Here is a 16,496-nt window from a genome sequence, read left to right on the forward strand (position 1 = left end):
ATTTTGTGCATGCAGTAAATCATTAGCCAATAATAAACCTTTAAATAGAACTCAAATGTGCGACGAATTATTCTTTGACCTGTTTTTTTCTCACATACCAATAAATAAATAAAAAACCATATAATATTTAATTAATAATCATAATCATACTATAAAAATAATAGCAATATTAAGTATCTTAACCTTTGCATGATATTATAATAAGACATATTCCTTGGTCCGCGCTTTGCTTCTGTCATCACACACACATATCCAATGCCGGCAATGGCTACTTCCAACTCTGCACCATTTTTATACAATTTAGAAAGCACATAAGTCTTCTATGTTCCTGGCTTCTACTGATTTCTTCTTCTTCTTCTTCTTCTTCTCTTTAGAAATTATTGTCTAGTTTCCTCCAAGAACCTGGCTTTGAATTAACATGATATCTTATTATTAGTCCTGTTTTCATTGATCAAAATCAAAGCTAAAGTCAAAAGCTTCTTGTCAAGTAATTTGAATTGTTCAACAGTGCAACTTCAACATATATAGCATCTTCATATACAGTGCTTCACCTTCATCATTCATCTGTTTATTTGCCAGCACGTGCGCCACGACACCCTCGCCGGAGGTGGGGTGTGAGTGGAAATCTTGTGAAGGATCAGAGTATAATAAAAAGGTTAGGAAGAGATAAGGTCAAAGACTTGGTCAAGTTTGAAAACTTTTCATTAGAGTCAGGGGGATGAATGGTTGAATGCTTTGATTCTATAGTATCTTTTTAGATTCTGAGTTTTATGTATGAGGATCATATATAATTATGAGTTATTGAGTGGTTTTTGAAGTGGTTGCTTAATTTTATTAGGTCCAAAAGATAAGTTCATTGTTTTAAGTCTCTTAGTTTGTCAACGTGCATGCCAATATGAATTTTTAATTTTAATTTTCTTTTGGGTAGTAGATGAATGTTACCTTTGTTTTTCAAATATTAGCAATTGGTGAATTCATAGAGTAAATGCCCTTTTGGATCCTGATCATTTGTCCAAAAGACAAAGCGCCTCTCTACAATTCAAAAATCTCTAATCGGTCTCTAACCATCCAAGTGATTAGGAATTTTCGAATTGTGGAGGATCACTTTGTGTCTTCCTCGAATTCATATATACTCATTAATCTTGAATATTCTAAACCTTTCTGAGTTCTGATGTGAACTTTGTTGTTTGCATTAGATTCCATTTATATTTTTGGATTGCTATATAGATTTATGAAATAGTTGGAGTATTCTTGTACACTCAAGTGTCTTTACAGATAATGAATTTGGTTCTTTACATGTTGATCTCCAACTGTTTGAAGAATGTTCCATGAGGCTTTCTTTGTTGTGATGTCATTTTAGATATGGCAGGAAACTTCAGATTCACAATGGACCAAAAGGATATTGTTAGAATCTTGACAACAACCATCGATAGTTTCATTCAGGATCGATTAATCGACAAAGAACTAAGAGCTCAGCACAAAGAACAGTGTGCAGAGAGGTTAGCAGCTGAAGATGGAAGTTCTGAAAAAGACACTGAGGTAGAGTACTCTGATCAAGCAGTGTTAGCAAATCTTGATTGGGGTATCGAGGCGCTTGAAGAAGCTATCAATACCTATAACACGGAAACTAAGCTTGCGAGACTCGATTATGCTGAGAAGATGCTGCAAGTTTGTGCAATGCTGAATCCTAAGCAAAAGACTGCTGGAGTGCCAAACTTCTACCTTTCAGCTTGGGCACATTTGAACCTATCATACCTATGGAAGTTGAGGAACAACATTCAGAATTGTGTTCTTCATGCCATTGACATGTTCATCGTTGATCCTTTTTTCGCTCGGATTGACTTTGCTCCAGAACTCTGGAAAACTCTGTTCCTTCCACACATGAGCTCTATTGTAGGGTGGTATTCAGAGGAGAGGCACAAACTTATGATGGAAGTAATACCTGAAACTTCTGATTTTTCAGTCACAGCTGATTTTGATCAACTTTTCAATGAATCCTTGGTATTCTCTCTAAGGCCAAATCAGTTAGATAAGTTGCAAAAACTGGAGCAGCTTTATGGAGAGTCTTTGGACGAGAACACGCGGCTATATGCAAAGTACTATAAGGACTGCATGAACTCTGATTCCACTACCTCAGGCAAGAAGGTTGTTCCCATGTTGCCAATTGCTGAGCCGCCAATGACTCCTTTGCATGAGTTGAGCAGGTCGGTTCCAGATTATGTGAAATTCGGTCCGATTTTGCCTAAGAGTGCTGGCTTTTCTTTGATGTCAATGCCAAAAGATGGTGTAAATGAAAAAACCAGGTAGTATTTCATGCACCAAAATGTAAATTCTGTGTGCATGTTTTTCATTTTCAGTGAAAATTTTTACTTCATTTGAGCCTACTAATGCATGTGTCTTTTTGGATGCTGAATTTCAAATTTTCAACAGAGATAAACCATCGAGCCATTCCAAGGTGGAAAATTCATCTATATGGGGTACTAAGGTGAAAGAGAGTTAATTATATTTTTATTGCAAATAATATCTATAGCTTTAGATTCATGGTTCTCAAGTAGCATAAGTGTATAGCCCTTATGATAATTCATGATATGTAGGAGAGCATCATTGAAGAGAATGAAAATGAAAATGAAAATGAAGAAGATTCAGATTCTGATCTTGATGATGCATCTGTGGGTTCTCCCAACAAAAATAATGTTTTCTCACCTGAAAGGAAGGCGATCAAGGACAATAACATTGAGCCAAAAGTGCATCTATCAAACCAAAGGAGTAAAATATACTCTCCTAGTATCTCCTCTCCCTTAGACTCTCCAAGAACTCCTCAAGACTATTCTTCATCAAATCCTCATATGCGCAGCAAAAGAGAGCCGAAGTACTTGCGCTTATTGTCTAGTCGTTTAAGGGATTCGATCATTTCTGACTCTTTAACATCATCACCAGACCTGAGCACTGATCACATTATGAACTCTGATCATGAAATGATGGTGTGCCTCTTATGATATCTATGACCCCATATGTTAATAATACTATTAACTTTCTATTATTGCTAAGTGTGAATGTGATTATCAATTTTTATGTTGAAGATTGTAATTTTTCTTTGGAATATAGGTGAACATTAAGAAGAAAGACTATAATCGAATTCCATGTATGAGTTATGAAAATGAGGATAGCCTGGTGCTAAATGACAGGTAACTATATTAATATGTTCTATGATGCTCTTAATTATATAGTTCTTATGCATAGCATAGAGCATTTGATAAGTAATAATCATCATAGGTTTCTTAGTGCTTCAATATCTTTGGATGCAGTTCTTTTTGTGAAAGTGATGAGGGATATCATGGCTGCATTTCATTGCCCAAATTAGAGAAGCAGACTACCGGATCAAAGCCGCCAAAAGATTTTGTATGTCCAATCACAGGTCAGATATTTTGTGATCCTGTTACCCTTGAAACAGGCCAGACCTATGAAAGAAAAGCTATTCAGGAGTGGCTTAAAACAGGAAACACAACATGCCCCATCACGCGACAGCCTCTATCCGCAAGCATGTTACCCAAAACAAACTATGTTTTGAAGAGATTGATAACATCCTGGAAGGAACAACATCCTGAACTAGCTCAGGAGTTCTCAAATTCTAACACAAACACACCAAGGGGTTCTTCTTGTTCTCCATTGGTGAAAGACAACTCAATGCTGTCCATTTTACAAAGAACACCCGACTCAATGAGTCATAAGAACAAAGAGGATTATATCATACAAAGGAGCAAAAGATTTATACAGGTTGCTGCAACATCTCCAACTAGTGTGCTATCTCAAGCTGCAGTTGAAACAATCATGAATTCCATGAAACCATACATTTCAAGTCTCTGCACATCAGAAAACTTACAAGAATGTGAAGAAGCTGTATTGGAAATTGCTAGATCATGGAAGGATGCAAAGAGTGATCCTCAGATTCATTCTTATTTATCAAAACCAACTGTCATAAACGGTTTAATGGAAATACTTTCAGCTTCTCTGAATGGAGAAGTTCTGAGGACAACAATTTACATCCTTACAGAACTAATTTTTCTTGACGAAAGTGTTGGAGAGACACTTAACAGTGTAGATTCTGATTTTGATTGTTTGGCTGCTCTGCTCAAGAATGGTTTGGCCGAGGCAGCACTTCTGATTTATCAGCTAAGACCAGTTTTTGCTCAGCTATCAGCCCATGAGCTTATACCATCTCTAGTCCAAGTAATTCAGAACAAAAATGAGTTGGATGATCTTCAATTAGTTATGGACCCGAAAGATGCCGCCATAGCAATTCTTGAACAAATATTAGCCGGAGGGGATGAATACAGCAGGTCTCTTAATGCTTTGAGTGTTATTTCAGCAAATGGAATTCCGGCATTGGTAAAATATTTAGAGAGGATGGAGGTAAGGACGTCTGTTGTTTCCATACTTTTGTGTTGTATGCAAGCTGAAAGAAGTTGCAAGAACTTGATAGCAAGTCGAGTCGAATTGTCTCCTGTTCTTGAATTATTTCATGGTGGAAATGATAGTGTGAAAGGCGTCTGCGCAGAATTTCTCTCTGAGCTGGTTCAATTGAATAGGTAATTAAAAGCTTGCAGCTTACTTGTATCGCAAGCAAATGAAATCTTCCTTCCTTTCTAATTACTTTTCAAGTGAAATACAGTTGTTCCTTTATAAGCAGAATCTAGTGTGTCAATGTTTCCTGCTAGAGAATGAGAGAAACCTTATTTATTTGAGCACTTTATTATGTTGACATGGGAAGGTGTTGTTTGCGAGAAGATGTACCTCTATTCCGCTTTCTTCTTCAATCCATTTATTTATGTTTTCGTTTTCATATTTTTATCATTAGGAGAACTTTCTGCAACCAAATCTTACAGATAATCAAGGATGAAGGAGCATTTAGTACAATGCATACATTTCTTGTATATCTTCAGATGGCTCCAATGGAGCATCAGCTTGCTGTTGCCAGTCTTCTTCTCCAGCTTGATCTTCTGGTCAGTCTTTGGAAACCAATTTCTTGTTACATAAATGTAGTTTATGCTCTCTCGTCATCTCAGCATTTTTTATCTTGTCAAATCTTTAGGTGGAGCCACGAAAGATGAGCATTTATAGGGAAGAAGCTGTAGAGACACTAATTGAAGCACTTTGGCAAAAAGACTTCTCAAATACTCAAATTAAGGCTTTAGATGCTTTACTATATCTTATTGGACACGTCACTTCCTCAGGAAAGTCATATACTGAAGCCTGGTTGCTCAAGATTGCAGGATTCGATCAGCCTTACAACGCTTTAATGAAGGCCGAACAATTGGGACAACGTGACAATGATTTGGTGGAAACAATGGTTAGGAGCTATGAGGCATTTAGATTTTTCTTTTGTTTGAAAAATTGTTGATATGTTTTTCTCCAACTGACACAAATGTTTCTTGCATAGGAGGATGAGAAAAATGCATTGAACTCTTGGCAGAAAAGGGTTGCATTTGTACTTTGTAACCATGAAAATGGTTCAATATTTAAAGCATTGGAAGAATGCTTAAGGAGTACTTCCCTAGAGATGGCAAAATCTTGCCTTGTTCTGGCCACATGGCTTACACACATGCTCTCTACGCTTCCTGACACCGGTATAAAGGACGTTGCTCGTGAGTCATTGCTTGACGAATTCATAAATGTTCTGCTGTCATCAAAGAACATGGAGGAAAAGATTCTTGCTAACCTAGCTTTGAATACTTTCATTAGTGATCCAAGTAGGTATTTTTATAATAATTATGGACATTATCTGTGTCATTTTATCAAACAAAGGAATTCTCAACTGAAAACTTATGATGTTTCAGTTGCTCATGAAGCACTTGGAGGCTATGCTAAAAGCATTTATAGGACCTTGAGGAAGCTAAAGAAACATTCAGCTGCAGCAGTTGATATTATGAGAACCTTACTAAACTTAAAATCTGTTGATGTGGTGAGTCGAATGGTGATTCATGATATGATTCATTACATGCAATATATCAAGGGTTAATTGGACTTTATACCCTGAATCTTACATCATGTGCACTTTAGCCTTTAAACCTTAAAAATGTGCAAATCAACTTGATTAAACTTTCCTAAACTTTGGGTTATGTGCAAATCATTCGCCCTCCCCCTAAAACTTTGTTAAATATGCAAATTTGATACGTAAACTTTGATAAATGTATGTTATTTTTGTTAACAACAACAACAACAACAAACCCTTATCTCACTAGTTTGAGTCGGCTACATAGATAAGATGATGTCATTGAGTCCTATTATCTATCATGTCTATAGTAAAACTATTTACACGGGGACCTTCTTTGACCATAGAAATTACCATAGTGGTCAAGCTACACATTTTGAAAAAGTAACTAACAGAAATCTCTATTTCACAGACTGAGTTGTGGAGTTGTAAAGAGGTTGTTGAGTTAGATTTGAGCTCAAACGGAGAAGTGCTTTCTTTGCTTTATCTGAATGGTCAGGTCTTGAGTGGACACTCTGATGGAACTATCAAGGTAGGGTGTAGGGTGTCCTAACCAATAGAAAAGTGTGACTGAATTCCATGTTTGGCTGTCTTTCTTTCTTGAAAAACTATCACTTAATATGTTGAATAACAGGTATGGGATGCAAGGAAGAGAATACCAAGAATCATTCAAGAAACTCGCGAGCACACAAAAGCTGTAACTTCTCTGTGTTCTTCAGGTGATAGACTCTACAGTGGTTCCTTAGACAAAACCATCCGGGTAAACTACCTTCTTGTTAATTGGTATCATGAAAACTAGTCTTATGTTTGACTAATCAATTTTTATTTAAAAAAAAAAGTTAAATAGCTCTAGAAGTACTTAATTTAACTTAATTTTCAAGCTCCTTGTAGTTTAAAATTTTGTATTTTAAGTCCCCATAACTTAGAGATGTTGAAATCCAAACCAAACCAAACAAAACCGCACATTCCAATCCAAACAGAAAACTAATCAAATTATAATAATTTAGATTGAACTGAATCCATCTTTCACAAACCACTCAAATTGGATCATATTTCGGATCGACTTTTTACAACTGATCTAATCCAATTCAAACCGTATAATATCATTATCAAATTTTATGACTACTTAGAATATGTTTAATTTATTATATATTTTATCTTATTCATGTATTATTAATATTTATTTTTATGAATGTAAAATGAGATTTTATTTTTATTTTCATATTTCTTCTGGTTGAGATCTATTTTATAAACAACTAAACTTAGGTCTAAGGGTAAATACTAATTATATTGATAAAGTTCACTGAAATAAGCAAAACCAAAATGAGTTTACTTCACAGAGAAAATAGCAGGGTATTTTCTTGTGGAAACTGCAATGATTGAAGACCAATATCTTAGCAATATTTGCCATCTTGATAACTTCCAAATTACTTCTTGCATCTCAGGGAACTACTTCAATCATACATATTATTCAGTATGAACTAATCAGTAAGACTTCTTATGTGCAGGTTTGGACTATCAAAGGCAATGAGATTATATGTATAGATGTTCACGATGTGAAGGAGGCAGTGTATGAGTTAACAGCAAATGCTAGATTGGCATGCTATGTGTCTCAAGGAACTGGAGCCAAGGCAAGCCACTATATATGTTGCTTGAACAAATCAAATCAAATAGAAAATCAGTTTCATCGTAAAAAGGGTATGATTAATAAGAACTTCAGATGTTAATTACAGGTTTATAATTGGTCAGAGGCTCCAAAGCATATCAATTTCAGCAAGTATGTGAAATGCCTTGCTGTTGCCGGCGACAAATTGTATTGTGGCTGCTCCGGTTACAGCATTCAGGTATGCATCATTCTTCAGTAGCTTCATATTCTTGCAGTACCTTAAGATAAAATGTACCAAATACCAACCAATAGAGATTATATGGAGTTGAGATCCAAATAATCTAATTCTATAAAAACATGCAAGGCTTCTGTTGGAAAATTTCCATCATAAAATTTAGTGAACATGTTCAGGAGGTTGACTTGTCCAAACATACATCATATTCATTCTTCTCTGGTACAAGAAAATTGTTGGGAAAACAAACCATACACTCCCTTCAAATTCATGATGGTTTCCTCTATGCCTGTGGATCTTCTGTTGATGCAACTGCAGGAAAGGTGCATACATGCCATTTCTAATCCTATACCAATCATGTTATTCTCATCATTACAAATAAAAAATCATTTCTTGCTAAGCTTGAATAACTTTTTTATGTCAGATATTTTCACTCTCCACCAAAATGGTAGTAGGATCACTATCGACTGGACTCGACATCCATCGTGTAGCCATCAACAATGACTTCATATTTGCAGGTACGAAGTTCGGCACCATTGAGGTTTGGCTGAAAGATAAGTTCACCCGGGTTGCTTCCATCAAAATGGCTGCTGGTAACACAAAAATCACATCATTAGTATCAGATGCGGATGGTATGATGCTTTTTGTTGGTTCCTCTGATGGAAAGATCCAGGTTAAGTCTTGATCATTACAGTAATCATGATACTAGAACTTAGGATGCATTTGATTTGCATTTTCATTTTTTGTTTTCATTTTCAGTATTTTCTATTTTCAAAATTTTGTGAAGAAACAAGAGAAAACAGTGAAAATGATATAATCCTTTTTTTGTTTTCACTACCCATTTTTTTTTTTTCCTTCACAAAATCCTAAAAACAGAAAATACTAAGAATGAAAACAGAAAATAAAAATACAAACCAAACGCATCCTTCTTTCTTTCTTTGTTTTTTGGCAGAGAATTCAGCTATTCTTTCTAAGTAATCCCATTTTCTCCACGGTTTGCAGGTTTGGGCCTTGGATTAAGCACAAGAAACAAAAAGTATAATAATCCTTTTGCCACATGTAAATGAAATGTTTATGAGCATCTCGTATGATGGTCATTTACTCTACTTACACATTTCATAGGAATTCAATAGTTAAGAGTATTGTTCATTTGATTATACTATCTAAATAAGATATTCTTTGTTGAAGGTTAATGGAGCATGTGCAGATTGAGCTATATAGTATGTGGGAGAAAACATCAAATTCCAACTATGAAGTGAGACCAAGACAATTTTGAAGTGAAACTTTGATACAAGATCTATGTTTGGTCCATCACAACTGTGTTTGATTCACAAATGAGCAATTCTTATTATGAAAATTCCTTAATCAACCACAATACTATATTGGGGGCCAAATAGAGCATATTCTTATACCATAAAAGTTAACATCATTATTATTGCATTTTGAACCTTGTAAGTATGATAATTAATAATTTAACACTGAATTTTCGCCCCATTACTCAGCTATGCACTTAAATAAACTAAAAACAAGGGACACTTGTGAATAAGCACCATGTCTAAATTTACACATCAATGGTGAAACTCATCCGTGAAAGGGCAAGTCAATTAAATGAGTTAATAATCAAAATCGTCCCTAAAAAATATCCCGATCTCCATTTTCGTCCCCGAAAGATAAAATTAATCGAATTCGTCCCCAAAAGATAACCAACATGGTCACGTTCGTCCTTCCGTCATCTCCTTCGCTGAGATGGCAAATGTTTGATGATGTGTTCCGTTAATTGCCAGCGTAGACGCCAAGTAGCACCCTCTTATTGCTGACAAGATAAGTCTTTTAAAACAATTCAAATTAGTCCCTACATAGATGAACCCTAATCCCAAATGCAGGAGGCTCACCGGCCAGCGTTGAGGTCCCAGCAGCTTCCCTTAGCATTATCACCTCCCAATTCATGCTGGTTCCACCGGTGCTCGATGGGCCCACGTGTCCCGCGAACACCAGAAGGAACGGCGGCAAGGATCCGAGCTTGTAGATCCGTCCGCTCTTCTGAACCTCCATCCACCTCTCTAGCCTCTTTGTGTACCCTTTTGTCCTCCACCTCACCAAATCCATCACCATCACCATCAATCCCGTGTTGAAGTAGCAGGGCCTGCACCCCTGAAGTGTCCCCACAAAGTGGTGGTCTGACCAGAACGCCGCCATGAAATACTTGCTGAAGTTGGCGTGGCAGTACGCGAGTGTTCAGATGGTCCTGGAGCCCAGGCTGGGGCTCCAGAGCTTGGATATGTAAAACTCTATTGATCTATTATTGGACTTTACAAAGTTAAACCCTCCATCGGGTCTATTCTCTAAATCATATGAGCTACCCATGAAATGATCGCATGCTATCTGGAAATCTGCATCATGGTGAAAACGACGAAATGGGTCCCTGAACCACATGATATCGGCATCCTGGAAGAGGAATACAATCACATCAATCTAATTTATACATCTTAGAAATGTATCTTGCTTCCTATATAAAATATTTCAATTCTACTTTTCCTTTTAAATTTTTTCTCCACCATGTAAAAGAAACTCAGTGTGTGTATAATGAAAGAACAGCCATTGAAATACTTACTGTGAATACAAAATTGTACCCCATCTCAAGAACAGAACATAGGAAATTGTCCTGTTAACTGCGAAAAGGTGGATTAAACGAGGGAATTGAGATTGGAGTCAGAGACAAGGAAATGGAAGAAGATGTTCTCAGGGCAAGGGAGTGATGGAGGATGAAGTGGACGGCGGCAATGGAGCCGGCAATGGAGTTGCGGAGGTACTCGTGGTTGAGGGTTAAGGCAACATGGACAGGGGAAGGGTTGCAGACGGTGGTTAGGGTGCAGTTGTTGGGACGACATTGCTCTGCATTTCTAAGTAGCTAGGTAATCCCAAAAATTTGGGATTAGGGTTCATCTACTTAGGGTTTGAATTGTTTTTAAAAGACTTGTCTTGTCAATAATAAGAGAGTGGTATTTGGCGTCTGTCATGCTGGCAGTTAATGGACACATCAGCGAACGTTTGCCATCTCAGTAAAGGAGATGACGGAAGGACGAATGTGATCATGTTGGTCATCTTTTGGGGACGAGTTCGATTAATTTTATCTTTCGATGACGAAAATAGACATCGAGGTATCTTTTAGGGACGATTTTGACTATTAACTTTTAATTAAATTGTTTGCAAAGCAAATTTACCATAATACAATTTTTAAATACTGAAGACCTTTTTACAACTTTTTCGTTTCTATAAAAACTGCTACAGGGTATAGTGGATTCAAAATTGAACATAAATTTTTACAACTTCGTAGTGGTTTCTGAAAAAAACCCGAGTGTGAGGAAACTGCAAGAGGCTCTAACAGTTTTTGGGCAAATGTGTCATTGCAGAAACCACGGGTGGGTGCCGCGGTTTACATTTGGTAGCCTATAAAATGGCTTTAGGCAGTAGCAGATTCTTCGTTTGAAATGCAAACCAAGTTTGGTTAGAGAGAGAATCTTGCTGAGAGAGAGAGAGAGTTGTGAATTGAGAGAAGGAAGAGGAGGCGGAGAGGATTTGGGCTTCCTAGAGGGGCCATATTTAAGTGGGATCATGGCGGACGAAGACAGGTTGTACCGGTTCAACGACGTTGCTCTCGTTACTAGTGCTAAGTTTGTTTTCTTTTAAGTATTAAAAGTTTATAAGATAAAATGTAGTATTTAGGGTATTGGAATTATAATCCTGCCAAACTACACATTCAAGCATTTTTGTATCCAAGTCCAACCAAGCAGGTCCAAACTCAACAAAAATCACATTCATTACACCTGCGTGTACACAGGCACTTTTCAATAAAGCTCTGTTGAGTTAAGAAATTAATTAGATTAATTAATGATGACAACATTAATTTATTGGGCAAATTAAATAATTAGTTTTGATTATTTTGGTTGAAGTGATGCATGCCACAAATCAATTCAGCAGTCCAATTGGATGAAATCAAAACAAGGCTGGTGGGCTGATAACAGAAGCAGAAGTCCAAAAGAAAACAAAGAAAGGAACCAACGGGTCAAGCAAATCAAACCCGATCCAAGCCCGTGTCCATCAACCCAAGTTGATCTCACCAAGCTTCTTATACAAGATTGAAGTCTTCACTCTCTCTTATTGCTTCGGTTAGCAACAAAACAAAAGAAAGAGAGCTTTGTTCCTCCTGCTCATTTTATCAGAGAAGAAAGAAAGAAAAAACTTAATCATAAAGCAAAGATCTAATCACCCACATCAATCCATATTAAACTGAGTTAGAAATTAAAAGGTGATTTATTTCCATTTGCATGCAACTTACTTTCTTCACGTCATCTCAAATCTTCCGCTTTACTATTTTTAGATAAATAGAAAAAGTGTTCTCTGTTCTACACTGTTGTGCATCCACGGTCACAAGTGTATCTTGGGGACCAAGTTGGTTTTCAATGGCTGAGATAGGATTTTACCATTGGATACATCTGTTTATGATGTCATGAGGCTTTTGGTTAAGAAAAGAGGTCAGACTCAAACTTCTAATTTGGGAATTAACTGAAAAAAGGTGATGTGGTGTGTTGGTGAAGCACACAGCTCAAGAAGTTGACATAGGAAGAGCAACCAAGCAACATACAAGGAAATAAAAGAAGCTTGCTATTCATTCAGAAGATAAGGAGAGATAACCCAATGCATAGAGGTTTTATTCTATGAAGAAGTTCTCTGAAGAAGGTCTTCTACTTGGACAATGCTATCTTTCAAAGAAGCATTTCGCCAAAAATGAAGAACTGAATCAGAGACATGATAAACTGGTTTATCACATAGCAAAGAGGCTGTTGATGAAGTCAATCTCCTTCATGTTGTTACAGATTGTATTTTACTTTTCAATGTTTATCTTTCTGTAATTTCTTGAGTGAAAAGGCATATTGAGAGAGCTCAAGTAAAAGCCATGAGTGGAAAGAGGCTGAGAGATACACTTGAGAGAAAAACCTAGAGTTATTTTCAGATTTCTTTAGGTATGTCTATGTATTTCCTTAGTTGGGTTAGCACTAAGAGTGAAGAGTTAGGTATTAGCATAGCCAATGTCAAGTTAGGTTAGAACTTGAGTGTGAAAAGATTGGGTCAATCCTGTGGAATTGGTGTATGTAATACTTTTAACTATAGTGAAAATTCCTCCATTGTTGTGGAGGAGGCTGGATGTAGGTTGCATAGCACATGGCAACCGAACCAGGATACATACTGTGTTAGCTTTTCTCTTCTCTGCAATGTTCTGTTTTCTGATATTCATGAGACAAAAATAGATTGTCTCATAAATTTTCGCTGCTGAGTCAAACAGAATAAGAATTCAAAGTTTGCTTTAAAGGGTCATTTCAGTAACTTAAAAGAAAGGCATAGATTCAACCCCCCTTCTCTAAGCCTACTACAACCTTCAAGCTCATTTGTCTTTGTCTTTGCATTTGTGTTCTTCCTTCTTCTTCTTCGCTTTCCTCCTTCTTTGTCTTCGCATTCTTTTATTGTTGCTGTTGTTGCTGCGTTTTTTCTTTTCTTCCTTTTAATTAAGGTTCATTTGGATCCAGAAATGAACCGAATTTGATTCAAATTTGGTGAACAGTAGTATCAAGTGAACCTAACTCAATTCACAAACAAAACCGAATTCAGTTCAGATTTGAACAAAAAGTGATAAACATTCAATAAGCAAGAAAAGCACATTTCAATTCGTTTCTGCTTGCAAATGAACTCAATTAAACTAAGAGATGAACCGAATTTCTTAAGGAATAACAAATTTGGTGAATACTTAAAAGTAGTATCAAGTGAACCTAACTCAATTCACAAATGAACCGAATTCGGTTCAAATTTAAACAAAAAGTGATAAACATTCAATTAGCAAGAAAAACACATTTAATTCATTTCTGCATGCAGATAAACTCAATTAAACTAATAAATGAACCGAATTTCTTAAGGAATAACAAATTTGGTGAATACTTAAAAGTAGTATCAAGTGAATCTAACTCAATTCACAAATGAACCGAATTCGATTCACATTTAAACAACTAGTTAACAAATTACTTAAAAAATAAAAAATTTGGTCAAGACTTATTAGCAGCATCAAGTGGACCTCAATTAACATACAAATGAATTGAAATAAACTAAGAAATAAACCGAAATTATTTAATGATGACATTAGAGAAAATTAGAACTAATAAAGATGTTAGCAAAATGTTGGTGTTATTGGTGATGACAATAACGAAAAAGGAAAAGAAAAAGAAGAAGACGCAACATTGGGGAAGAAGAACATGCGTATGCGAATTTGGAAGAAGCAGGAGGAGGAAAAAGGAAAAGGAAACGGAGAAGGAGAAGGGGAAGGAGACGTATGATTTGAAAAGCTATTATAACAACTTCGTTATACTTGGTTAAGTATTTTGCTTGGATGTAGACCTTTATTCATTATAATATAAAATATAAGGTTTGTAGTTCAGTATTTGAAATTTAAGATTTAAATTTTAAAATTTAAATTTTAAAATTTAGGACTTATAAATTTAAAAGTTGCATATTTTTTACTTGTTCTAAAGTATATTAACATTCCTTTTATATTTTTATATAAAAGGTCATACATATTTCTCTAATTTAATAAAGTTAGACTTATAAATAATTTTAAGAGAATTATATTTAAAATTTTAGTTAAAAGACTAGATAGATAAGATCGACGTAGTTTTTGTATCGGATTAGGACATTTTTATCCTTATAAATTATGGTTTACACTTGAAAGTATTAGAATTTAATTAGGGTGTGATTATTTTTCTCACATCATGCAGCCAAGTAGTGCCTTTGCATGAAAGGATCATACCGTATTTGGAGAGGGCTGATTTTTGCAATGCCACATTTGCCCAAAAGCCGCTAGAGGGGTTGTAGCAATTTACGTTCAATCTTAAATCCATTACACTCTGTAGCGGTTTCTATAGAAATGAAAAAAATATAAAACATCTTCAATATTTAAAAGTTGTATTATAGTAAATTTGCTTTTCAAACAATTTAATTAAGTAACTTGCCCTCCATGAAATTTTTCTCATTATTTTACCTCTCAGACAAACATAATGTTAACTTTAAATCCAAGGGTCAAGGAGTAAATGCCTAATATATTTTCAAGTGTTAGTACCATGCATAGCTTCTCACAAGTTAACTAATGTTAAATGCAAGTCCACTCCCTGATGATTTATTTTATTTTTCCTCTTTTTTACCATTTTTCAGGTACGTTAACAAGATGTACTATAATACAAAACATAAGTGATCAATGATCATTCAGTAGAACAAGAAAAACATATATCATCTTCATAACAAATTGTAACTCTTCCATTATTAGAAGTTTGAAAATTAGCCATACAAGGCAACTACATAGAAAGGCTTATAATAGTTTAAATATAAGGAATGAATCTAGGTGTGTGTGCATTGAATTGTGAGATTTTTATGAATACAAGATTATTTTTATGAGTAAGAACATTACATTAGAAAGAAGAGAGCCCTGCAATTTTTCTGAACTTCTCGTAGGATACCCAGAATACAAATTGCCATGGACCTAGCCGAGCCCATGTTGGGAAGAATCCTTTCCACAGTGCTTGAATTCCTTCAACTTTAACTGTCTTTACCAAGCAATCAAGAGAGCTAATATACAAGACTTTCCCTTCCTTGGCCACTTGATTCATCATCCTAGTCTTCACGACATCAGCCGGACAACTTAAAGAAGTTGCCGCAAGACCTGACATGATGGAAGCTAATGTGTGGGCGTAAACATTATCATCAGCTATCCTGCTTCTAATAACCAATTGTTTGGCATGATCATAGCATGCTAATTCTCCCATGTTCACCAAGAACGCTCTTTGGACATTAGGCAAAACACCCTTCCACAGCCCTTTTAATCCTTCAGCCTGAACAATCTTCCTAAAAGCATCGAATGGTCCCGAATATCGAGGTTGAATACCGTGCCTTGCCATACGGCCATCAGCTTGCATCCGCACCTTGACAAGATCGGCTGGACTTGCTACAACCTGTATAACTAAGAGTAAAAACCTTATGGGTAAAACAAGGAATATTCCCAAAAAATTGTATCTACTGTTTGTTGGAACCAGGAAATTCATCACTGTAAGATAGCATTTTATCACAATGCGCGCCATATCCATACCATGTAGCTCTCACCTGAGCCATGCAACCACTGATTCCACCAACAAGAGCCTTGCTAAAGATAGAGAGTGAAGCATTATCAGCTGAAACCACACTCCTCATATGTTCATACCCGACAATTCGAATAGGTGTGTAGAATAGGTGTCTTATGATTGCTGGAGACCAGCCTTTGTAAAGGCCAAGAGGACCTTGTTCACGGATAATTTCTGCTGCTATTCGAACTGCACCAGTGGGTCGGCTTGAGGAAAGCGACTCACCATGGAGTTGAAGCCTGGTCTTGATCAGGTCAATTGGGAAAGTTGTAGTCTCAGCCACCATGGCTGACAGTGAAGTAAGTAAGATCTTTGTGTGAGCATTATCACCTCCACCATGTTGATGGCCTGATTTCATGGCTATAGGATTCACGAAAAAATACCTACAAGTCTGTTTTGAGGCAATTGAGGAACCCACGAACTCATGACAGTTATGAGTTAAATGATATCTTTTGGCTC

The 16,496-nt window shown here is 36.1% G+C and overlaps 2 protein-coding genes across 4 annotated transcripts; one reads left to right on the top strand and one right to left on the bottom strand.

The window, feature by feature from the left end:
- Positions 1-212: 212 nt before the first annotated feature.
- LOC130948094 (putative E3 ubiquitin-protein ligase LIN-1) lies at positions 213-9,324 on the top strand. 3 transcript variants are annotated; one of them, XM_057876797.1, is made up of 18 exons: positions 213-655; positions 1,361-2,303; positions 2,431-2,485; positions 2,595-2,981; positions 3,106-3,185; positions 3,306-4,586; positions 4,856-5,000; positions 5,090-5,347; positions 5,438-5,747; positions 5,835-5,959; positions 6,402-6,521; positions 6,624-6,749; positions 7,498-7,620; positions 7,723-7,833; positions 8,007-8,150; positions 8,252-8,500; positions 8,830-8,886; positions 9,016-9,324. In XM_057876797.1, the coding sequence occupies exons 2-17, from the start codon at positions 1,363-1,365 to the stop codon at positions 8,845-8,847; spliced, it is 4,473 nt and encodes a 1,490-aa protein (XP_057732780.1). In that variant the 5' UTR covers positions 213-655; positions 1,361-1,362; the 3' UTR covers positions 8,848-8,886; positions 9,016-9,324. The 3 variants fall into 3 exon arrangements, with proteins under 3 accessions (XP_057732780.1, XP_057732781.1, XP_057732782.1); XM_057876798.1 differs by having other exon boundaries at positions 8,830-8,863; XM_057876799.1 differs by lacking the exon at positions 9,016-9,324 and having other exon boundaries at positions 1,370-2,303; positions 8,830-9,003.
- Positions 9,325-15,332: 6,008 nt separating this feature from the next.
- On the bottom strand, positions 15,333-16,395 carry LOC130947726 (mitochondrial uncoupling protein 3). Its single transcript, XM_057876427.1, has 2 exons — positions 16,021-16,395; positions 15,333-15,872 (listed from the first exon to the last, which is right to left on the bottom strand). The coding sequence occupies exons 1-2, from the start codon at positions 16,393-16,395 to the stop codon at positions 15,333-15,335; spliced, it is 915 nt and encodes a 304-aa protein (XP_057732410.1).
- Between the last annotated feature and the right edge of the window lie 101 nt (positions 16,396-16,496).

The sequence above is a fragment of the Arachis stenosperma genome, chromosome 9, assembly GCF_014773155.1.
Source record: "Arachis stenosperma cultivar V10309 chromosome 9, arast.V10309.gnm1.PFL2, whole genome shotgun sequence".
NCBI lineage: Eukaryota > Viridiplantae > Streptophyta > Magnoliopsida > Fabales > Fabaceae > Arachis > Arachis stenosperma.